The 24485-nt window shown below is 36.1% G+C and overlaps 1 protein-coding gene and 1 long non-coding RNA gene across 6 annotated transcripts in view; one reads left to right on the forward strand and one right to left on the reverse strand.

Annotated features, from left to right (window-relative positions):
- The window catches only part of astn2 (astrotactin 2), a 286714-nt gene that overhangs the window by 116060 nt on the left and 146169 nt on the right, over positions 1-24485 (reverse strand). For all 3 annotated transcript variants that reach the window (XM_007569613.2, XM_007569604.2, XM_016680498.1), the window contains 3 exons: positions 15754-15838; positions 13762-13836; positions 10458-10595 (listed from right to left, as the gene is read on the reverse strand). In XM_007569613.2, coding sequence (XP_007569675.1) covers positions 10458-10595; positions 13762-13836; positions 15754-15838 — 298 coding nt within the window. The remainder of the gene's footprint in view (positions 1-10457; positions 10596-13761; positions 13837-15753; positions 15839-24485) is intronic.
- The window catches only part of LOC107838361 (uncharacterized), a 70192-nt gene that overhangs the window by 1687 nt on the left and 44020 nt on the right, over positions 1-24485 (forward strand). Inside the window, exons 3-4 of one of the 3 annotated variants that reach the window (XR_001664421.1) lie at positions 720-773; positions 9368-9769. This is a non-coding gene — a long non-coding RNA (uncharacterized LOC107838361). Of the gene's footprint in view, positions 1-719; positions 774-9367; positions 9770-24485 lie in introns of those variants that run through there. The other 2 variants (XR_001664420.1, XR_001664422.1) reach the window with 2 other exon arrangements.

A 24485-nucleotide genomic window follows, 5' to 3' on the forward strand; every position in this document is an offset into this window, starting at 1 on the left:
TTTCCTTGTACAAAAAATGAAAACATCTGACATTTCAGGAATTGTTTGCTACAAAACCAATAGATGCATGATCATAGTTCATATCGTTCCCATTTAAATGAGACAACATTGATATGGATATCCAGTGTAGAAGAATAAACTGCTGTTGTATTCACATTTCCACATCTTTAGGTGGTAGCCAACTGATCTAGAAGCTTTTGTGTAACTCAAACCTATGTAACTCAAACTATTTCTAAAAAATCTCAACATTTTTCGCTACTGAGAGCTCATTTTTAGCAATGTATTATGTTATGCACACATAACGGAAGATTGAACATTGGCTCCATTATAATACTTACTGCTGATGTAATCACACTGCAAAAATTGCCAGGTTTGAAAGGAACACCTACGCTTCACATGCTTTCCTACATAGATCTCGGTGGGTATAAAAAAGGGTTAGTATTTTAAAAAACAAAATAGTAATTCGGCCTCACTTTTTAGCGGTGGTGAAATGAAGTAAAATGCAAAAGAAGTTTGGACCACAAACAAACACTTGTCTTGGGTTTAAAAACTCAATGAAAATGCTATGTAACACAGTGATAGATAGTGGAGAAACCCAGGGAGAATAGCTACACCCTTCCTCCCCCCAACACTGCAAGTGCCTACTGTTCTTAATTGCCTATTGATGTTTTGTTGTTGTTCTTGTTTTCGCACCACCTCTGGTTTACGCCCCTGCTTAGCAGAGGCGCAAGTGAGTAATGCCCTGCCATCGTACTGCACCACAACCAACCAAAGTGAGTTCATTCTCTTTGCATGTCCCTTCTTTTTCCTTATTTAGCAGCTCATCTTTTCTGAATTATCCAGCTGGCATTTGGTTTCATCTGCCAAGTATTTAAAGCAGTGAAAAATGAATCCTTAATTCAGAACAGTCTAGAGCACTGGGATGGAGAGGGTGACTAAAATAACACACACACGGACTCATAAAAAAAAGAAATGCTCGAGACCTGTGTTATTTAAAACCTAAGTGAAATGCAGTGCAACTATTTAATCCATGGGGAAGTAAAACTGTTTTGTAAAGCTATCTTTAGTTTAACAGTTTTGATCTATTGTGATGTTTACAAAAGTAAATAATCCAATTTATGAATTATGTTCACTTCAGTTGACAGGTTCCATCAATGCCTCTAAAAAGAGGAAAGATGGATATGTGCATTGACTGACAATGCTGAGGGAGCTGAAGATGCTGTAGTAGTTAAGGGTATTGAGAAAACTTGGCATTATAAAAGAAAAGGGAAGTATCAAATATTCAGAAGCTCAACTGAACAGAGTTAATTCTCTGTCTGTTGTTTCCATGTTCCTTTAGTTGTACTGATAGATTTCCGTACATCATTCAGTTTGTTGATTACTTTCCTTTTCATTAATATATATATATATTTTTTTTGTAGAAATGTTTGGTGGAGGAGTCGGAGATATTCACAACTAGAATTTTCAATTCTGTTCATGCAATATAGACATCTCACAGTTTAAATGTGATTTAACCTGATTGGACATTTTTTTGAAATATCCAAGCTTAAAGAAATGCCTAAAGAGATTTGAAAACTGAGTGAGAGGCAACCATATTTCATGCATAAAAGTATTCTCCCCACCCCTTTCCGTATCAACATCAGTGCTTTTGGCACTTTGACTCTATTGCATGACTTGGCCTTCTACTGGCTGCATCTAAACACCGACGTACCATACTTGTTATTAATCTCCCTTTCTGCCTCCTGCCTTTTCCACATGATGAATGGCCACGCGACACTGCCCAAAGTTAGAGCGCTGCTCCAGCATGATTACAGAGCCCGTTATTGGTCTGGCCCTGCACTTGATTAATGCTCTTATTCCCGCTCCCCGCAAATATGCTGACTCTCATCAAGCAATTTTGTCACTGAATGGACCACCTATGCTTTAGAATTTCAACAATCATAGAGCAAAAGGGTGGTTCTTCGCAGAAAAAAAAAAAAAACTGGTAAAAGTAAATCATAAATTGAAGAGTGATGCCTCAGTTATTATGACCATGTAACTGTAAGACATAATATCGAATTGAGTGAGATTGGCTTTATATTTCATTTACTTATTTATGTTTTTTGTTTGTTTCCAGAAACTCTAGAAGCGTTTCTTTGTTTGTAATGGGGCATTTGAGTTATGGTTCACTTGATCAGGGCTTGCAAACTCATTAATCACACCTGAAAGTGACAGTAATTGTTTAAAGGTTATGAATAGTTTCTCCCCAATGTTTTTTTTTTTTTTTTTGTATGCAGCTCAAAGAACCTTAATTGTGCATTGTGAGCTACATATTCAGTTTGTGAGCATGCAGTATTTTTTTTTTTTTCAAATCTTAGCACCAAAACAAAAGATATCTACTAAACTAAAAACAAAGACTTTAACCAAAAGAAATTAACTTGGCTTCTTAGACAATGACTATAAAGACAAAGAAGCAATTCTGCAAGTTAGAAAAGTGTGTGATAAGTTTTACTCTGCATTATAATAATTGCTTGAAAGGACAGAACCTCATTGTTTGGCAGAATGATTGAGAAAACAAAAGCTTGTTGTTTCCAAATAAAAACAAGGCCATTGGTTTTTGGATTGAAAAAGTGAAAAAAGATTAAAATAAATAAATAAATAAAAAACATGAGGATTTTTTTTTTCTAAGTCATCTTTTACTGTTTAATATCACATGCATTTACTGATAATATTAAATCATTTACTAGATAGGAATTTGATTAAGAGATTTAGTTTTCTTTCCGTATATATAAAAATAAACAATATAAACACAATTGGGTTTCAGTTTGTGGAAAGCATCAATGAAGACGTTCCATCCTCCAGGTCAATGCAGCAAATCTGACACGCAAGCAGCAGGGAGAGGCTGTAAATAAATACATAAATGAATAATAATAATAATAAACAGCCACATCCCTGTCAGCAAAGCCTGTTCCCCAGCCTCCACTCAGTTTCCATGGTAACAAACCACTGTCATGTCTGGTAGGTGGTGCTAGGTTTTTTTTTTTTTTTTTTTTTTTTTAATCTGCACCACATTTATAATTTTCAGAGCAGAAAATATCTAAATTTGTTGAGTAATTGTTGTCTAAATGAAATGATGCCAAAGCAGTTACGCTGACATCCAGCAAGATTTTGAGAGATTGTGGTACTATGTGCAAGTAGGCCATGTTCAGTGCATCCTTATTCTGTCAGTTCAGGTAGTTTGAAGCCTCCTTAGCAGTTACTTACACAATACTTCTTCCAAAATCAGCCATCTATCTTCCATACAACTTTCTAAATTCTTAGAAAGCATTTTCAAGATTTTTCAAGGTTATTCTTAGAAAGAATTGCCATGAAAGAACCCTGCATTGTAGTGCCTGGTGCAACCCTCCCCCCAACAACAATCATTACACATTTCCTGGAGCAAGAAAGACTTCTGCACACAGACATTTTCAAACTACCACAGGACTCCCTTGTATCTAGTTTGTGAAAATTTGAAAATCTTCTGAGTCTCAGATCAATGATTCATAAAATTTCGAAATGTCCAATATTGAGTGCCACATTTGTTTAAATTCTCAACTTTGTCGAAGCAGTTTTTCAGTTTTGTTATTTTAAACACAAATGCCATTTGCATAAAACCACAACCAAATGATTTTCTTTATCTTACTCTGCTTTATGTTTCCATTAATGTACATTCTAGGGACTTTTTGGAATGCATGTTCCTTTACCTTTGTCTGGCTTTAAATGTCACAGTCAACCCAAGTGAAAACAATCAGAGTATCTATAATGAGAATAAAAGGGGAAAAAAAAGCATGACATATAGGATGATGGTCTTATAATTGACTGTGCTTTTGAAACATTGTTAGGCAACAGTTTTGTGAATGAATAACTTCAGGAAGCTGTTTTATCACCTTTTATATTCCATATCAAGATGACATTTAAGTGAATTTATGTAGTTTCCGTGAAACCTGAAAAGAACAGGATTCTATTTTAGCATGTATTATAAAGCACTAGCACCTCATGAATTAGCAGTGGTTAGACAAATTTGCTGTGTCATGGCCATCAGCATTAAGAACCACATTTAAGTTGGATTAATGCGAGTTGCGGACTTTAACACAAGAACGGTCAGGACTCCAGTACCCCTTTTAAATTTGTCAATGACAAACATGACATTTAAAAAGGCTACTTTGGCTAATTTTCAACAGCCTGGTAAATTCCAAGTCGAATAAGAGTTGACAAAAAAATAAATTAAAAAATCCTTGAGCAAAATTTCATTAAAATGTGGTACTTAGGGGTCAGTGTTCTAAATTATATCTTAATGCAAAAATATTAATCAGCAATTTATAATAGGCAAAAAACATTACTAACAGGAGCAATTCAACACTTTTCTTTGTCCCTTATTTGAAGTTGCATTAAAAGTCCAATAATAGTGCCAACTTTGCATTAGTTGGTAAGCTTAATGCAAAGTTGGCACAATTATTGGACTTTTAATGCAACTTTTAAAGCAACTTTGCATTATAAAACTATCATTATTTACAAAATGACACTTCATGACAACAGTTCTAAGTATTCATAAAGACTCCTTCATATTCATGCAGGTGTTATGTCATGTTTATGACAGTGTCAAGTCAGTCTTATGCACATCCCTTCAAATAAAGTGTTACCATACTTTTTTTTTTTTTTAATTTATGCAGGGACACTTATTGGTATACTTCACAAGGTCAACACTGCTAGATATGCAAATGACACACATAAAGTATGCAGGTTTCCATACAGCATATGTGATGTGGTTTTATTATCCTTGCACTGGGCAGTATTTACCCTTTAATTGACTTACTATAAATACATTTTGTAACTGTATTTTGTTTTAAGATTGAAGACTCAGTGTATAAATATCTGAAGGATCATGAGACATGGCGTTGCAGCAGAAGACCCATGCATCTGTTGTTTTAATAGAATGCTGACGGATGCAAATATCCACCTTCGGGTTGCAGCCCTTTTGGAATATTTCTTCAGCATTTTTCAAGGTTATTTTGGTCTTATCTTTGTGTGATGCTGATCACTGGCCTCATTCTGCTTGGAGGCCTTAAGGAACAAAACAGCATCGGGATATATAGATAGAGTACAACGCTTACTTACTTCAATGTGTTTTATTAAGTTGTTGGCTGTTGCATGTCCCATGTGTGGATGGTAGTTTCTCTCTCTCCCAAAAACATAAGCGTACTTCCAGCTGCTTGGTTTTGGGAGTTCGAGCTGGACTTTCAACAAACATGAGTTCTGGCAGTAAAGTTTCTTTAGAAATGACAAAGTCTGCTTGTCCAAAACAGGTTATGTACACAGTTTTATCTTTTCTACATTTAAATTACGTGACACTGTCATAGTCCAGAAACACATTTTGGAACAAGTACTCTACTTTATTATTTGTGCTGTAAGAATGGTGCTAGTTACTGTGTGAAGAATCCAGACTGATAGCTGCTGTGTCTCTCAGAGCATTAACTGTAGTAATGCATTTGTCACTTTCTGAATGCGAATCCGCTGCCTATGCACCCAATGTTCCCACGTTTTATGGGGTTGTTTTGCATTGTAGTAATTTGGATCAAGATGTTTGGCTTCAGTCAAGGCTTAATTTGTTTCTTTGAGCCTAAATGTTGCTGAATTTTAATTTCCCCATGCTAACAGGGACACAGGACAGACCATCAAATGATTTAGACTAACCCTACCGTAATAAAAGATCTGATTGGTCGGTAGTGTGTTTGTAGTTATTAATACAATCCATACAGCAAAAATAAATAAATGAATGATGAGACATTTTATTCAGCATTTGAGGTAGCAGTACATGGACGCAAAACATTTAAGACAGATTTAAAGCAATTCAAAAGTTAAAACCTGTATCCTTCAACCTTAAAAAAGATTCGACTTCACTGGATAATTGTGTTATTTAAAACTTTTTAAATAATTTACCCTGAAAGTTATTTTTGGGCCCTTTTTGAGTAAGCTTTAATTTATGAAATAGCATTCCTTGTAAATGTGCTGTCTGCACTTTTAGTCATAGAAAAGTGAATGAAATGTTTAGATTTACCTTACTTTATAGATACAGTTACATATTTTCTTGTTCAATTTATGATTCATAACAATAAGCATGGTCCATGCATGAATTCTGTTGAGTTCCCATTCTCACACTCCTCTCAGTTTCATATGTCACAAAGGAGGATTGGCTGTAAGCCCAAAGGGCAAAAGTGAGATTGAGAGATGTCCCTTTAAAAGCTCCAGCTGCAGTGCATTTTTGCATTCACCACCAGAGCCCATCTATCGTGCCTAACTGTCGACATAAATGTGCATATAAACATTTTGGAAGGGAGCATCAGACTGAATCACCATGAACTCCCATGGGACTTATTCCCGCAAAAAATTGCTTTGGATAATGAGCTATCTGCATTATTCATGACAATCTGACAGATCTGCCTCACAGTTACAGGGACTAATCATCACTTTAATATACCACATTAAGTTAGTATTCCAAACGAATGTTTTACATTGCAGAGCTGTATGCTAAAAAATGTCTCGCATTCAGGATCCTGGATTTTTTTTTTTTTTTTTTGTATTTCACTTCTAACATTTCAAGAGGCCACTCTCAACGATATCTCTATTTGAATAATCAAGAACAAAAAACAATATTTTTAGACAGTATTGTTGAACTGTAATCATAAGGGCAAAAGATGATTCTACTCATGTGACTACTCATGTGTTACAAAGCAGTGAAAATAGAATATATGTCCTTGAAGGCTTGTTCCACTGACAGCAAGGGTTGTAACCCAAGCAGATCTTACAAGCTGCAAATAAAACAAAAGCATACTCTGTAAGTATTTGGTGAAACATTTTATTACTAATTGAAACTGTGACCTAGGGTAGAAAGATGCATCTGTCATGTATTCAGTTGTGTCAGACTAAATGAAACAAATGAAAAGAAAACCTCATTAGCAATTATTTATACAACTTTGCCTCGTGGGTACATACTATGCTCTTATGAGTTATTTAATAAATATGTGTAAACTGATTGGATCATTGTGTGCCCAAAATCTATTTTTTTATTGTATCTGCTATGCAGCTCACTTCTTTGGTTGTGAAATTATCTCATAGTAAATGAAAGACCAGGAATAATTATTCAAGAAGCACACAATGATCCTATTTACCATACATCAGAAGCATAAAAATTCCTTGGGAGTTCAGTGCTCCTGAAGCAAGTTTATTAAGCCTCTAAAAAGTTTACATTTATGCAGCAATATAGAAACATTGAAATATATGACAAACATTAGAAAATACAAATAGAAAATCTCCTAAAAAACACTCAAGAGTGTGCTCAACTGCCCTTTTGCTCTTGCCTTATTTTAACATGTACACTACACATATTGTTGGGCACAGGTATGGGGAAAACAAAAAAGGACTGAACCATACACAGAATAAGAGGCTGAAAAAAAGTTCAATCCCTGAATGCTTAAACCATTTTCAGACGTAGTTCCTAGGATGGGAGGAATCACAGATGGAATACCCAGGATATCATTGGACAACGAAACTCTGGAATAGCAGTGTTCACTGTCTTTATCCACAGTTCTGTACAGGTTGCGTTAGGGAGGATGACTTAACCTCTTTGGAAAAGTGAAAGGCTGCGTTTTTGAAGAAACCCTGGATCCAAAGAAAATTTCAGTCTTCTGTTATGTATCCAGTGACTCTGTCCCATCCAAAAATAAACCTTATTTTCTTAGACTTATAAGCTTATCTGAGCTCCTGCAGAAAAGAACCTGGCAGAGTTATAGATTCCCCAGAAAGACATGTGTCTCTTGAGTATGTCTGATGTGAGACTGAACTGCTAATCCTGGGTGTGACATCATCATGCCTAGTATTTGTTCATGATCTTGTGAGTACGAAAATGTTTTAAGCTTCCACCTCAGTAGTCAGTAACTGCGATGGCTAATCAATACACCATCCAGGGTCAATTGACCAAAAGGTTAGTGACTTGTAATTCAGCTAAATATTTGTATTAAAATGATGTTTAATTTTCCCTTTTGCATTGCGAATTGGTGATTGAACATATACCGATTGTTGTTCTTAATGCACACACACACACACACACACACCCACACACACACACACACACACACACACACATATAAATGAATGTACATGGATGTGCATATTGTACATAATCATCAAAATAGAAAATTGTGTTTGATTCAAAATCTTTATACTTTAGTGAATGGTTTTAGTTTTTGTATCTTTTGTTTCACTAATGAAGGTAAAACCTTCATCATGAACTTCATCAAAGCGTAACACCTTCCCTTCAATCAGTGAAGGTCAGTTGCAGTCAGTGCTTAAGTATGGCCTTGGTCCCTTTATACTGTGTAGGGTTTTGTTCTTCTGTTGCTGAATGTGACTATTGGCAGTGATTGGTCCAAGAGACTCAATAATGTGTGTGCATAAGAATACACATGTGATAGCGCACCTTCCCTTTTCTCCACAGTGTGTTCAAAGAGGACAGACATTGGATGAGAATAAAGAAACAGATGAAATGCAGCTCTTCTCAACACAAATACATTTATTCAATTCTAAACTGCAGAATAAGCTATTTCAACTTGCAGGTGTATTTTGCTTAAGGTTCAAAATATACCATTGAGCTGGCTACTTCAAGTAACTTTACTACAAACACTTGTTTAAAATGCATGCTTCCACAAACTCAACCAGTCATATGGTCAGCTAAATGCATTGACACATCTAGATGTGGTGAAGACGACTTGCTGTAACATCAGAATGAGGACGAAAGGGATTTAAATTCATTTAAACATGATGTGGCTCTTGGTGCCAGAAAGGCTGGTGCACACAACTCTCTTTCAGGTATACCGAGAATTATCTGAAAAAAGCAAAAATATCGATTGAGTGCCTGTGGAAAAAAAAAATAATAATAATAATAATTAATAATAAAAAAATTTGCCCTGTCATTGTCAGATACAGCTTTAAAGAGACAATAGATATAACAAGAGGTTAAATTTTGAATTGTATGATGTTAGCAAGTTAATATGCTCAAAAATCTCTGATAAGTATCTTCGACTTCTTGTTGAATCTAGGCCATGTAGCACCTTAACAAATGAGCATTGAGTGAATATACAGCATATAGCTAATCCCACTCTTTTTCTCCTGCTACTCTTTTTCTGCATTATCTGAATTTATTGCGGCCATAATTTGAAATAGGTCACTCTCTCTACCATATGCTTAGCACCCTAATTGAACTATCCTGAACAAAGCCAGTGAAGAAGCTATTGCTGCTAGTATTATAGCTAACATAATTCATCTGATGTGCTCTCTTTGTTTGTCACTCCCACAGAAAATTCAGCTTTTGTGATTGGCTGTGTATCTTTCCAGGACAGAGCAATGAATGGCGATATTGCTGGAATCAAGTCTGTGTTTTCTGCTCTTCATTTTTACAGAAAGGACTCCAGAACTAGTGTTTCAGTTTTTCAATTCTATATTCTCTCTGTATTCTTATCCACAGTTTGATTCTCAACCTGAAATTGTTTCTGCTGGAAGTTTCCTTTCATTAACAAGGGAGAGGTTTCTCTCCACTGTCACCACATACTTGCTCAAGATAAGCGATATCTGCAAAGTCATTAGTTGGAAATATCTGGCTGGTCTTCTTTAAATTATCTTTGTACCCGTTGGCATTGCTTAATTAGTGGAATTTGACTGTGTTGTGTTATGGCTATCAATTTGATTGTATCATTTGACTGAATTAAACAAAAGTTGACTCCAACTATGTGTACAGTATATGTGCTATTCTGTCCAGTGCAAAAAGTAAGAATGCACATTTGCATATTTTTTACTCTCAAAATGTACTTTTATTATCAAGTCTGCAAAGACACACAAAACGCAAAGTTAAAAATAAAAATCACGCTTTAAAAGCATTCCAAAAAAATATTTTAAAAGAGTGAGGTATGGACTCAAAAACTTCTGATATTTTTATTTATTTGTTTTGTGTAATTTAACACCTAAATTGATGACTGAGAAATGCAAGAAATACAAGACATTGCTCATAGCTGATATTGTGTTTTTTCCTACGATGTTCATTTTTTTAATGTGAGCACAATATTCAGTTTTAAATATATGCATTGGTAAAGTAAATGAAAAAAAAAATGCTGCCATCAGCATGGAGCTGAACTGTAGCACTGTGTCAGACTTACATATGCGGCACTGCTGGGATGCTATATGCAAAGCAACTCTGCCCTAATGTTGGATGATATGCAAACACTAATCCTTGAGTCATGGAAACAGCACGTCATCTAACGCCAATGTTGTTGAAGCTTGGATGCTTCGTGACTGTGTGTCAACCCATCCATTTAGTGAAGAGTTTAGAGTTATGCAAGCACATTTGTCAGAGAACCTGTATAAATCTGATCCCAGACTGGTCGTTTTCTTACCTGACCTCTCCTGGATCTTCGGTAACCAACACATCTGTCTTGCAGCTGGCGATTGGGTTGATTGACAGTTCCACTGGTGGTACTACAAAGCTTTTACTGACTGGGAGCCACAACCCTTGACCCAAACTGTAGAATGATCTGTACAAACATAAAGTATGCAAATGTTACTTGAGTTCAAGTCAGATTAAAACATTTTGACAGAATGCGGGGTGTGGCAGTGGAATAGAGGCTAGAGCCGGTGACCCATGTACAAAGGCCTCAGTCCCACTGACCTTTGCTCCTGCCTCACTACCATCTTTTCTGTCATATGAAATCTAATATATAAAAAAAACATTTACAGAATAAACCAGCCAATAAAAAATTATTCGACCTATCTGATTGTATTGATGTAAAGTAGAATTGAACCTAGCTCAAAGCAAGGGTCAATAAGACATACATGAGTGATTTTGGTACATAAAATGAACTGGTTTGCACAGAATCATGACATGAACCCAAAAGAACACTTTTGAAGAAATTAATAAAATCAGAGATTGCAAGTCAGGCCTGTTTGCCACATTAAGGTCTGACCTCACAAATGAAATTACAAAAGTATGGTCACCAAATCCAATAGAGATACTCCTAGAACTTGTGTAAAAAAATTCCAAGAGAAGTTGGAGCTTTTTTAGCAGAGAATAGTGGGCCCTCAATTTGATATTTCCATGAATACACACAAGAAAATACTTAGGCAATATTATTAATCTCTTTTGAACTGTCATGAATACATTTTAGAAGATTAAAATATGTTAATTTTTACTGTATAAACAGATGATTGCACAACTGAATGGGTAGAAGAATCTAAAGGCTCATTTTCTTGTTTTCTTTTAAAAGGTATTCAAATCAGTGTACCAAAAAATGTTCATACTTAAAATAATATCAAGCTTAGCTTCTGGTGTAGCTCTTAACTCACTTGATTTGTATGGTTATGATGTTTCAAGCTAAATCACTACAAATTACTTATCTATTGCAAATCTTGCACGCATAAAAGGAATACTTTTTAATTAATCTGGATAAAGTTAAATGTTATATAAAATATAACAATGTATAAATTAATCTAATGGGTATTTGAAAAAAAAGAATGTTTTATCTTCATTTCCTCAGCAATTTTGGTTTAATTTGGGATCTAAGATTATTAAATACAAAATGAATAAAATAAAGCTCATTCCATTTACTTGTCACTTCACAAAAAAAACTGAAAATATGAATTATCTGAATGATTTGTCACACAAAAGTGGAAACTCAATTTTGTGGCACATTTGGCCACAAGACTGTGTCTGAACCATCAGGGGAAGCTGTAAAATAGTTCAGCATTGGTGTTATGCATGCTGATGTCTATATGTCAATATGATGCAAAAAAATGTTTTATCTTTCCTAGAAATATTTGATTTGTGCAAGTGACCAGATTCTGAGCCATAACTTGTAGCCATGTCAATGGCCACAAGAGATACTTGTACTTCACAAGCAGTAGAGAAAGCAGCTGATAATTTCTGTACTAAACAGTGAGGTTCACAAAAAAGGCCTAGAAAAGTCACCAAATGTTTTTAGGTGATTACTAAAGATGTGTTTATGATTTAAAATAAAAACATAATTAACAATTGTGAGCATACAAATTTTATTTTTTTGTATTATTACATTACATGCAAACCCGCCTTCCCAAAAAAACAATAAATTTGTTCTGAAGTCAATGAAGTCAGCATGCTCCCCTATGCCTCCATGTGATATCTCTGGTTTCTGTAGCTTTTACCCTCTATACGTCATCATACATGTTAGATTCAATGGTAATTCTATACCAAGTGTATATGATTAATAGGTTCACTTTTCCACTAATACATGAAGCTCCACTTCTGCCACCAGGGTTATAAAAATCACTAACTTAAGGAGAGAGACAAACTTGCAAACTCTGATAACATTCAAGGTACTGAGATTGCACTGCAGATGGGTCGCATTGGAACGCCAAAGAAGGATTGTTGTACCGTGATTCCTTTGTGTAAACTGAATTAAAACTAGCGAAAGACACCTTTGTGTGTTCAACAAATGAACAGGATATTATTTCGTTTCAAACCTCCCAATGAAAAACCTTCAACTTGCTGCCAATTTCCTGATTTGACTCAACAAGTTTGAATACACTTCACTCATCATAACCTCTGCTCAACATCTGACAGTTCAGATGTCAGAAGAACTTTTTTTTTTTTCTTTTTGGACTTATAAGTCCAATGCTTTTGTGGAGCTGCTACCTTGAGATCACAAGATGCTTTTATTTCTCACTGTTCAGGCAGCTCTGGTTTTACTGAAAGCCTGCCAACTGTGAATCTAATCCCTGTTTTGATAAACTTCCTCTCTTCACCGACATAGAGGAATGGCTTCATCCAGCTAAGGAGCATTGCAGCCTTCTCGCCTCCTACTCTAAACAGCACAGATATAAAACCAGTCCAACTTCAGACTAATGCAAGTTTCCACTATACTGCTGCAACTTAACTCACTTGCGTTGTTATCCGTACTGGTGTGTTCAAGGCCGAATGCGTTTTGCACTGCAACTGAAACTGTGTGTTTGGTTAGTGCCTGAGGTTTTGTGTGTGCTACCTGATCACGGACACATTCTGTAGCCTTTTACTGGCCGTGCAGGTGTAGAAAGGAGAGAGAGTTTCTGTCCAAAACACAGATTGTGAATTTAGTGCATCAGTTCTTATAATAGACTCCACCTGAACAACCATCTCTGCAAGGTCAGTGTAAAGTGAAGCAAGGCTATGGTGACAAAGAATTCCTCCTACCTACATAAAGAAGGTCTAGGGAGCATGAAATAGGAGTTCAATTTCTCTAAATCAGTACCCATCATCTTTTAGAATGTACACCGGTTTCTGTATTTTCGGGTGGGTTGGCTGGTTAAAAAAGAGCAGCTGGGCAACGGAGAATGGGTCCCTTGCCTTTTACACATGATGAAAAATGTCAAACACAATGACCCCATCAAGACTGCAGAGTGAAACAAAAAATGGCAGTAAAAGCATTTGAAATGAGGCCTTCCACAAGTTTTCCTTGGGCTATTCTGCAAAAACACAAAAAACCCACTGGCAAGACTTTTACTCCACCAATAAGGTGTCTGTCGTTGTCAGTACAGCTGTATTTATATGCATCTGCCAGCTACTTATCGGTATGCTCTGTCACACACATGCAAGTCACATGTCAAGAACATGACAACTGTGCAGTTATAGACTCACAGATGGCTAGCACAAGTCATATGATCAGGAAACGCACCGAGGCGTATAGGACTCACCTGAAGATTCTCTCTGGGGCCTGCGCTCCTGTAACTAGGTCGTAACCTTTCTCCAAGTTAGCATATGGCCAAGGACTTAATCGCAGGGAAACAAGGGGAAAAACAAATATTATTCATTTTAGTTTGCAGATTAGCTATGTCATTAAAAGTTTTTTTTTTTTTTTTTTCAAGCACAATAACTTAATATGAGCTAATGGTACCGATAGTCCTGATGCTTTAATAATTTGATTGAGTCTTGTTAAATGTATTGCTAGTGAAAGAGATGCATGGCTACATGAGCTACTATTTCTAGTTGAAACATTTAGACTAGCTATATAAATACACTATACATAAGAATTTTTCTGATGGTTTGCCTTTTTTTCATTTCTTTTGGTTGTGTTTTTATGATGCCGTTTGTTTTTTCTCTATATATTCTCTAACACTGTGGTACCCAAGCCTGGTCGTCAAGTACCATGCTTGGGCACTTGACGGCTGCCCTGCATGTTTAGGGGTCTACAGAAGCCTGAATGTGTTAGCAGGCTTCTGTAGCATTTGGTGGCTGCAGAGGAAGACATGTGATTACTTGAATCAGGTGAGCTGGAGCAGATACACATCTACAACAAGCAGAGCAAGGAGACTTGAGGCTCCAACAGACATCTGAAGCCTTCACAGAACAGTTGCATTGATACTGAGATTGAATTACACATAAATGGTTTTCATTTACAAAATACACAGCTTGTGAATGCTGTTGATTGCCCCTATTTTGTTCATTTAGCAGTATCAAAGTAAAGTTGAATAAGAACGCATGCCATCCTTTCCAGATTAGGCTACTATTTGTAGAAAACACTTTATAACAGTTTATCTGCTCATTTCACATAAACAGTTTTACACTACTTTAATTTGATCATCTGCATAAAATCCCAATAAAGCACACAATAGCTTGTGTTTCCTGGCTAATTTTCTTATATTCTGTATATATCTAACCATTGGGGCATTTCCAAATTGTGCCAGTCTTTCTCACTCTATAATGTTCGAAGGTACTTTATAACTCATTTCAATCTGACTAGAGATGACAAGTGATACTCTAAGACTTGCTATTTTTTTTATTATTATTACTGTAGTTTTGTCATAACTATACGTCTTAAATCAGGATCCTGCTAAAATATCTCACATTGTAAAGACGGTTTCATTTGTTGATGATCAATTATTTAAGTGCATTTCATCAAGTCTTCTGAAGGCATTAAGCACTGTATTCACAAACGTTTGAGATGGCATAATAACATTTCTATAATGATTTTCGTCTGCGATCAAAATGACCTACATTAGGCGCCTAATGAAGACAAGATGATACTTAATATCTTGGACAAAGGTTTCCTGTTTAGGATTAACCTCCGGCGTTTCTTTTGGAAAACAGTGAATGTAAAATTGATCAGCGATTGGACTGAAGCCAGGTGATGACAAGCAAAGCTGGAATAAAATGTGATTGCTGACTGGGAAAGGCAGCTAATTGTCGAGCAAGGTCAAAGTGGTTGCTTGTCTTTCTTTCCATCTGCTTGCCTTCTAAGGACTTACTTTCCATCTCATTCTTCAAGTACTCCCAGGCTGATATATTTAATTACGTGACACAACGTCCTTCCTACTTTCTTTGTACACTTGTTTCATTCTTGAAAATGATATTAACACTTTACATATGCCTTAGCATGTTTTAATCCATTAACTGCACATTCTTAGATTCCCGAAGGCCCTCTGCAAGTGCATACCCAGGTTTACCCTTGGGTTTTAAATTAGTCTAATATTGCAGCATAATATTGTAACATAATGGTACACAGATGTAAAACTTCCTTTTCATTAGAAAATTCCATAAATATATCAAGAAAGGTAGTCTTGAAATATTAGATAAAGGTAATAAAATATGCCAATAGAGCTGAGGTTATGGATTTTGAAATAATTTCTATGGGTGTTCAAGCAGAAGCAAATCTTCAGATGTAAGAGAAAGGAGCAAACGTGTCTTACCCTTCGTTGCGACTCCAGTCACTGCGAACACAAAGGTGTTTATGGACAGGGTCAGGGGAATAACCCTCATGACAGCTACAATCTCCTGTGGTACAAAGAAGAGGATAAAATACAGAGGCAAACTTTTTTTTTTCTCCTTACTGAGGGAATTTACTGCCATTTAATTTGGCCTAGGCTCCCTTATTCATTGAAGATGTATTAACCAACTAGTGGGTGGTACATATATTGTACAGCTCATTTTCTTCACTGAGGTAAAAATGAAGTTCATTTGCTTTGGAACCGGGGTCAGTTGAAATGTTTACCTATATGCAGTGGATATGCTGTTGTGTTGTGTTGAAACAAGCCATTATATGTTTCCACAGCTGATTGGTTGTTTAACTACGACATTACATTTAAGATTTTGCCAAGATTTTTTTAATATTTGCCTTACTTCCACACACAGAGCCCCTGAGAGGTTCTCCTGCCCACAGCACCAAAAGTGGTAATACATGGTTTGATGACCAGCATCGCTTTCCTTTGGTTTACCAGCAAACTCACATGATCTCAATACCACAGACAAGTTATGGATTTAAAAAAACATTTTTTAGATTAACATAGACACTGGACAGAACAAAGTGGATAAGCTGAAGGCCACTGATGAGAAAAAACTATGTTTTCATAACCCCACAGCAGAAACACAGGGCAGGCATGTCTGTCTGAATAGGTGAACCAATTTTTGCAAAATGTGCCCCAGCTAAGTCTAGAGAATTAGAGGTAGACAACCTACTTTTCAGTAAAACAATATTTCAGTGTTTTCTCAATAAGTTTTAACAATTATGAGAAACAACTTTGTTCAGCCAGTCTTATAGGGTTCTTTTTAGTTGCATTTATTATTATTTCTTATCAGCTCTTAGTCATAATCATCAAAATGAACAGAAACTTAAAATATATCAATATTATAACGGAAGAGTTTCTGGAACTGTATTGCAGAAACATTTCAAAGAAATTCTACTTTATTGAGCTGCACCTGCATATATTTAAAAAAAAGAGTGAAACCCGAAGCTTTATGAGAAGGATGTCTACAGAAATACCTTGTATTGCTTCAAAGTCATAAGCCTTACCTGAGCAGCATCTATACATGTTTCCATTTTTCTCAGAGATGCGCTAAGGACAGTGGATGTTATTTACTATGAATATCAACAACCAAAGTTGTAGAACTGTCACACCGGCTTGTTGTGAGGCTACAGAGATGGCCAATTAAACAGATTCCAAAGCAACAATGTCAAAGCAATAATAGTATGCTTAGCTTTATATAGGGATGTTGCTCAGCTCATCTTTGATGCCAAGAGTAAATTCCAGGCAGATGGACACACAATATAAAAGCAAGATGAATCTCTCCAGCAGCTGCCTCCTGCTCACAGACAAATACATAAAGACTGCATGTGCCTCACGCTGTAACTTGACGAATGCTATCGTGAAATCTTAAGACCCCATATGAAACACCCTTATGCTGACTATTTGTTCACAGCACCGTAAAATCAGTTTATTAATTTACTGACTGAATTCATAGGTTTCAAATGAAAGTGAAACCTATGAAGGAGAAGCAACAGCCATGTTTACTTATTCCTGGGTGCTTAATGCCGTGTTTCTAAATGAGGAGCAAGACCTCTGAAGATATTTTCCTTTCAAAACATAACGGAGATTTGGTAAAATCAAAAAGAGTTAAAAAAAAACAACAAAAAACAAATAATACTTCATAAACAGACTTTTAAGATTAAAGAATGTCCTGTAAAAGAAATTACGTAACTATTACCAACTAAAGATAGAATGATGTCTCTTTACGACTATGATTAAAGCTACTACAAAATAAGTGTCTCTTTATCAAGTGAGTGATTTATTTCGAGAGACTCATGATTCACACAGACATAAAAAACTGTGCATGTAAGATTAGCAGCAGGGTAGCTACACTAATTTCACAACATAAGCTAATATATTAAAATGAGTATTTACTGACATTTACACATTTAAATGGGATAAAAATAAGAACTGTTCTAATCACAGCTACTAACTGCCTTTGTTGAACACAACAAAACTTGGTCTGCAATGTGAAAAATGGACGTGCTCGCACAGTATTAAGAATAGCAAATTTCCCATATGTTTCTTTTAAGACAACATATTTTCTAAAAGTTGTAATCCTCGTAGAAAGAACACACATCACCTATGAATTCTTGAGTTTTGACTTTCAGATGATCTGCCTTGCACTTTCCAAACTGTGTCACTATGCAAACTTTTAGTGTGAAAGCTGCACACTCTGCTACCAGCTTGTGAAATTGTTTAACTCTAACCTCAAGTGTAACAGAACCATCAACCACTGATTTCACCATTTTATAATTTATTAAATATAAAAGTTCATGAAAACATTAATATTATTCCAAAACCCTTAAATGCATGCAAAATATATAAACATTTAGATGTTAAGGGGGTGCTCTTTGTTTTTGTCACAACTGCAGATGGTAGTTGAGCTGAGGACACTATTAGAAGTACTTGTCTTTACACAACTAAATGCGTAAGCTGTAAAGCTGCCAAGGGACATGTTCTATACACCTTCTCCACCTTGTTTCAGATGAGGTGCGCTAGCCTGGAAGCACTTTCCTACTCTAATCCGAAACAGACCTTGCAAGTAATCAGTGAAGTGCGGCTCTTTCTTCACTGCAAAACACATTTAGGTTGGGATCAAGCAATTAACAGGAAGATTTATGCCTGGCTGATTACACAGCCTGCTGAGTTAACCTTTAACCAAAGTCAGGCGCATGTGTTTGACCTGTCAGTCTTTTTGCATGAAAACGTGCTGTTCAGGTACATAAAGATTGATTTTGTAGTTGAGATGCAAAGCAAATTTTATTGTTTACTTGGCTCAAATAAGCCCAGTGAGTGTGACAGGGGGTTAAAACAGATCCTTTGTGCAGAGTTTTGTAATAAAAACTTGACAAGCGCTTTTTTGGATACTATTACAGACCATTTGAATCAATGGTTAATTTCGTAAAAGATAAATGGTAAGAGTTTTTTGTTTGTTTGTTTTTTTTTAATTTTGTTAGCCATTATGTGTATAATTTTTTTTTTTATTTGTGTGCACAAAATCTATATTTAGTAAATCAGCTGGACTGATAGGAATCAGAAAAACAATTACAAAACAATCTGCTCTTTAAGAATCAGAAAACCTTAATTCAAAGATTTTATTAGTGCTATTTAATTTTTGTTTCAGGGCTTTGTAAAATAAATATTCCTAACTGTTTCCAATTAGCTATTTTCATGCCGTTTTGATTTGTGAATAGGTAAGGTGCTTGTTTATGAAGCTTCCACAGCATGAGTTAATTTAAGAATTTAAAAGATATGGCTACTACATCTTCTAGTTTACATTAGAGACACATACTCACCTGTGATTTCAAATCACCATTAGATGAGCAACACTGTACAATTGTCCTTATCCAGACCATCTAACACTGTAGGGATACACATACCCAGATAGTGCAGATGGGAACAGTAAGATGATTTATGCGGACTAACAGAACATCGCCAATAAGTTCAGTCTCCCCATTTTAGCTCCTTTCTCCAGTCTCTCACATCAACGTTCCCTCTGTTCTAAATTAAGAGGCCAAAGCAGTTAAACAGAGGCAATCAATCGAGAGCACAAAGCAACTCCGTTTCACATCATGCTGGAAATGATGTTCGTCACCGTAATAATTTCTTTATCTCTTTCTGGCTGCGTGGATGATTTTCACATTTCAAGGTTCACAGTGTTGGCAGAGAAAAGATTTATTGTTGGACTGATGCCTATTTGTGCTTGTAATAATATTTCCAGGAAGAGAAGTAATTCTTCTTAAAGAACTTGGGTGGATTTAATAAGTGTTTTCCCCCAGGAATGTCTGCACAGCACACATGTGTTGGTACACGTGTATGCAATGTGTTCAGGTGGCCAGCTAAAGCAGTTGATAAGGTCAGTTCAGTTTTATATGTGGAATCCTTTTCAAAAGTTTAAATACCCTTTAAACCTCTTCACGTCTATGCACGTTTTTGTACAAATAAAAGTCTAAGAATGTGTCGTTCTATCCATCCCTCCTGGGTTTTTACTTTGTAAAACCAATTTATGTTGCAATTACAAGTGCACGTTTGAGGGGGTCATCCATATAAGCTTTACATATCTGGAATTAGAATTTATTTATTTATTTTTTTGGCTTTGCAAATTGCTCAATCTCAATTGTGTTTTGACAGAACTTTTGTCTGATTGTCTGTGAATCATGTGTCTTGCCACAAATTCTCAACTGGATTCAAGACTGGGCAATACAGCACATTAATATGCTTTGATGTAGTATTCCCATGGCTTGTAGGACACTGCAGAAAACCCTCCTTTTAGTGCCTTTTCAACAATGGCCATTCATCCATAAAGAGTGAAAGTTAAATAGTTGTCTGGTGCCAGATTCACTCACTTAAGCTGTGGATGTCTGCAGCTCCTCCAAAGGTGCCTGGGGCTGCTTCTGTGATCACTGCTCTCTCTCCTAACGACCATGCCTTGGTACATTTGTAGTTGTGCCACCGTCCTTTTATTTCTAGATTTTGGATTTTCAATGAAACCTTTAGTATCGGGATGTTCCATTATCATCACTCTATTAGTAATGAAAAATCTCGAACCTTGAATTTAAGATTATTTTTTGCTTTATTGACTGCAAAAATTGCAACATGTATCTAAAAGTAAATTGCTTTGTCAACTACTTCCAGTGACACTTTTCTTGCATTCAGACAAGAATTATTGCATTATTAGTCACCCAATTATGGACAGCCAGGGTTTGAGCAGACAGCAGAAACAATTGCATCATCTCTGTATGCTGACCTCCACACTGGCAGGTGAATTATGGAGTGAATGTGGAGGAAAAGAGGACTGATTATCAGGTCATAGTGATACAGCGACAGGTAGTCAACAGTGCCTGTCAGCAGGCTTGACAATGAGGCATAAAAAGGGGGGCAAATGATGGAGAAGCTGGTAGAGAACCTACTGAAACACATCCCTGCTTGTGATTATAGAGGCCAGAGGATGTATGTCTGCAGGCTGGCACCTCTTTGAAAACTGGCCAACTTGACAGGCCTAAAGGCCAACCTATTTAACTTCAGAGCAGTTTGTAGAGAGTGCAGAGAACTTTCTGTTGTTTTATTTATTTGCTATATAAAACATGTTTTTTTTGCTGATTGAAACGTGAATCCCATTTCAATCAGCAGGATTTGCTTGTACGCATTTTCATTATGTAAAATTCTCAACGTTTGAGACAGAACTTTGCAACTACACAAACTAGGCAACGCAGGAATGATGACTATTAAAGGAGCTGCGATTCCATTACATTGTATTGAATTAAATAACTGACTGTACATACAGCTCATTTCAAAACATTCATAGGCACCAAAGGGGGTGGTGAAATTCACCCCCCATTATTACACCCCTGATCCAGAGGCAGTAATAAACCTGTAAATTTCTCTGAACCGCAGGAAGTAACTCTAGATTGCAGAAAAAATGAGACGCACAATGCGAGTATACAAATCCAGAAAGCAGCAGCAGCTGTTCAGTATGTGGATTCACACTGAACAGAGACATGTGTCATCCTTTAGTGTCAATCTAATCTGAGAAATATGCTAATCAGCGCAATCTGATGCAGAAAATAACATGCTGAGGATGGCCCACAACAACTTCGCCTGTGTTTGAAGCACTGAATGTATTTGGACAACTCAGCTCTGGGGAAATCCTCTGCAGGTGAAGGCTGCAAGTTGTACGCTACAGTTCTTCGCTTCCATAATCACAGCACTATGTGTTGAAATCTCAAAGGTCTGTGGTTTTAAAAGACTGCCTTTTATAATGTAAAAACACAAAATAAGCCATAAGGAGGCAGGTGGGTCAGTGGTTGATTGTTTATTTTGGAACTATGAGTGTTAAACGGACGGCGGAGTCCGGCGACAACAGGCACTTAAATTCCGTAACAAAAGTATGTTTTTTTTTTCAAAATCTCTTTCTCTTCCTTACTGTTTATTCAATGTGACATGCTGTTCTTATTTTTTTTTCTTTAATTATGTAAAGCACCTTGAAATGCCTTGCTGCTGAAATGTGCTATGCAAATAAAATTTGATTGATTGATGAGGTGATTAAGTGCTAATGTGTTTTATCTCCAAAATAAAACATTTGTAAACCACTTCTGAATTTTCTTTCCCATGGTCTAAGCTTTAACCTTTTTGTCTTAATTCCTTACCCAGGAAAATACACCGCTTGTTTTTATAATTTGACAAAAGATTTTAAAAAAGTTTCAGGGGCGATTTTGCAAGACAAATTACTGAGCTGTATTGTGTGGTCCTTTAACCAACAGTTTTAATTTCCTGGTGTTGTCGTTACCAGGTTTAGCATGTACCTAGATCAGATCAGAAGTATTTTGATCACTCAGCAAGAAATGAACGAGACTAGTGATTTCAATTTCATCCTTCCAGTCCAACCCACATGTACAGCAGGTATGTTTTTGCTTCATTTTGTTGTGTTTAATGCAGCAAAAGCAATCATTTGACATTTTACTCTGTAACAAATGACACAATTCACCACAATATTAAATATTTAGAACATTTTCATTGTGTGTGTGTGAGTGTTCCGTTGAGCATTTAAAAGGACATGTCCTGTAATGGAAATCTTTTTTAAGAGCACGTTTGGCACATTGGTGAACCGTTATTCACTAAGGACAACAACAATACTTAAGAGCAATCACTGATTACATAATCTAGCTTGGGATAAGGACAGATGAAAGGAGAAATAAAAGGACAGTGACAGGAAGACAGCAGCTCTTACAAAGTAAACATTTTGAATGCAGTGAGGGCTGGATAAATGACTCAAAAATCGAGTTACAACCTTTAATGATTTCACATTGCAGCGACGTGCAGGGACTAATGAACTGCAGTTGGACGCACTCTTGTCTCTACACATCCGGAATCTCCAAACACATATGTGCCAATTCCATCTTTGGCATTGTTGTGTGTACCGACTGGGCTGGGAGTCTGGGCCTCTAATACATTATGCATCAGCCCTCAGCATGTCCTTGACTTAGGTTACATAAATTTCACATACATTACAGATGTAATCCATTCTAATGAGCTTAGATTTTATCCAGTCGGGCAGGGAAAAAAAAAAAAAAAAACACTGGGGAAACAGACCACTCAAGGTAAGATAAATATCATCAAGCTGCCTGCTCAGCTTTTGCTGGGACGGTTTTAATGTCACTAGGTGCAAAGCGTTCTGTGCTGAATGTGTACATACTGGAGCTGGTGGTTGTTTACAGAGACGCGGCGAAATACATTGCGAGTTCTGCTTACGCAGTGTGTGTGCTGGAGCCTGGCTGTCGCTCCAAGGATAGACAGAGGACCTTAATAGGACTGTTACATTTACCTAAAGTACCACCAGAAAAAATACAAAAATAAAACAACAAACAAAAAAATGCTTTCTTAAAATGTACATTTTAGGAAAATGTACATTGCTGTATATTTTCTTAAAATGTACAGCAATGTATACATAAAATATACATTGCTGCTTGTATTATTTTAGATTTATTGCAAGTCAGATATGAAATGTTACCAATGGGACATCATTCAAAACGTTTTACTTATATAAGGTAAGTAGATTTTGTAATAGTCCTAGGCCGCCTTTTTCCACTCTGCTACTTTCTTCTTTTACTACCCTCCAATTTGTATTATTTGTTGTTTTTTAAACTGTTAACTTATGTCTTCTGCTTTATTTTCTTATAGAAGCTATGTCTGGTCTGGCGTGCTGTTTGCCTGTCACACCTTCCTGGAGGGTGACATCAGCTGAGAAAAATGCTGTCAACAACAAAACATTTCCCTCCTCCTGGTATTAACATATAAAGTATTTCTCCATCAGTTCTTTCGTTTCGATTTTGTCTGTTCTGTTTGCTGGCAAAACAAATGTGGTCATACCAGGTTCTACTGGAGGTTTCTTCCTGTTGAAGAGGAGTTGGTAACATTTTATTTGAAGGGGGTTGAATAAGACTGTCATGACACTGTCATAAACATGACATAACTCCTGTCATGAACACCAATAAGCCTTCATGAATATTTATGACTGTTGTCATAAAGCGTCATTCGGTAAATTATGACACTTTTAATACAAAGCTGACATTATTCAAAATGTCTTTGTTATGACAACTTGAGATTAACCAAGAAATCATTATTGATATAAATTTGTTATAAAAAAATTACTGATTGCACTTTAAAAATTAGGTATCTTTATGTTATTAAAGGTAAAGTTTAAACAGTAATGATTTCTTGGTTAATGTCAAGTTGTCATAATAAAGACATTTTGAATAATGTCAACTTTGTATTAAAAGTGTCATAATATACCGAATGACGCTTTATGACATCAGTCATAAATATTCATGAAGGCTTATTCATGTTCATGACAGGTGTTATGTCATCTTTATGACGGTGTCATGACAGTCTTATTCACCCACCTTCAAATAAAGTGTTACCGAGGAGTTTTGCTCATTCTCGTCCAGGAGTGAATGCTACAGTCAGTGACTCTTTACAATCAGCTGGGTTTCCTTAGAACAATTTTTAAGCTAATGTCTACAATGAACTGAACTTGATGCACTGATTAACAACTAGGGCGTAATGTATGTAGGATTAAATTGAAATTACTTTTTGTAACATGCACCAAAATGACATTT

The sequence above is a fragment of the Poecilia formosa genome, unplaced genomic scaffold (genome assembly GCF_000485575.1).
Source record: "Poecilia formosa unplaced genomic scaffold, Poecilia_formosa-5.1.2 Scaffold6, whole genome shotgun sequence".
Lineage (NCBI taxonomy): Eukaryota > Metazoa > Chordata > Actinopteri > Cyprinodontiformes > Poeciliidae > Poecilia > Poecilia formosa.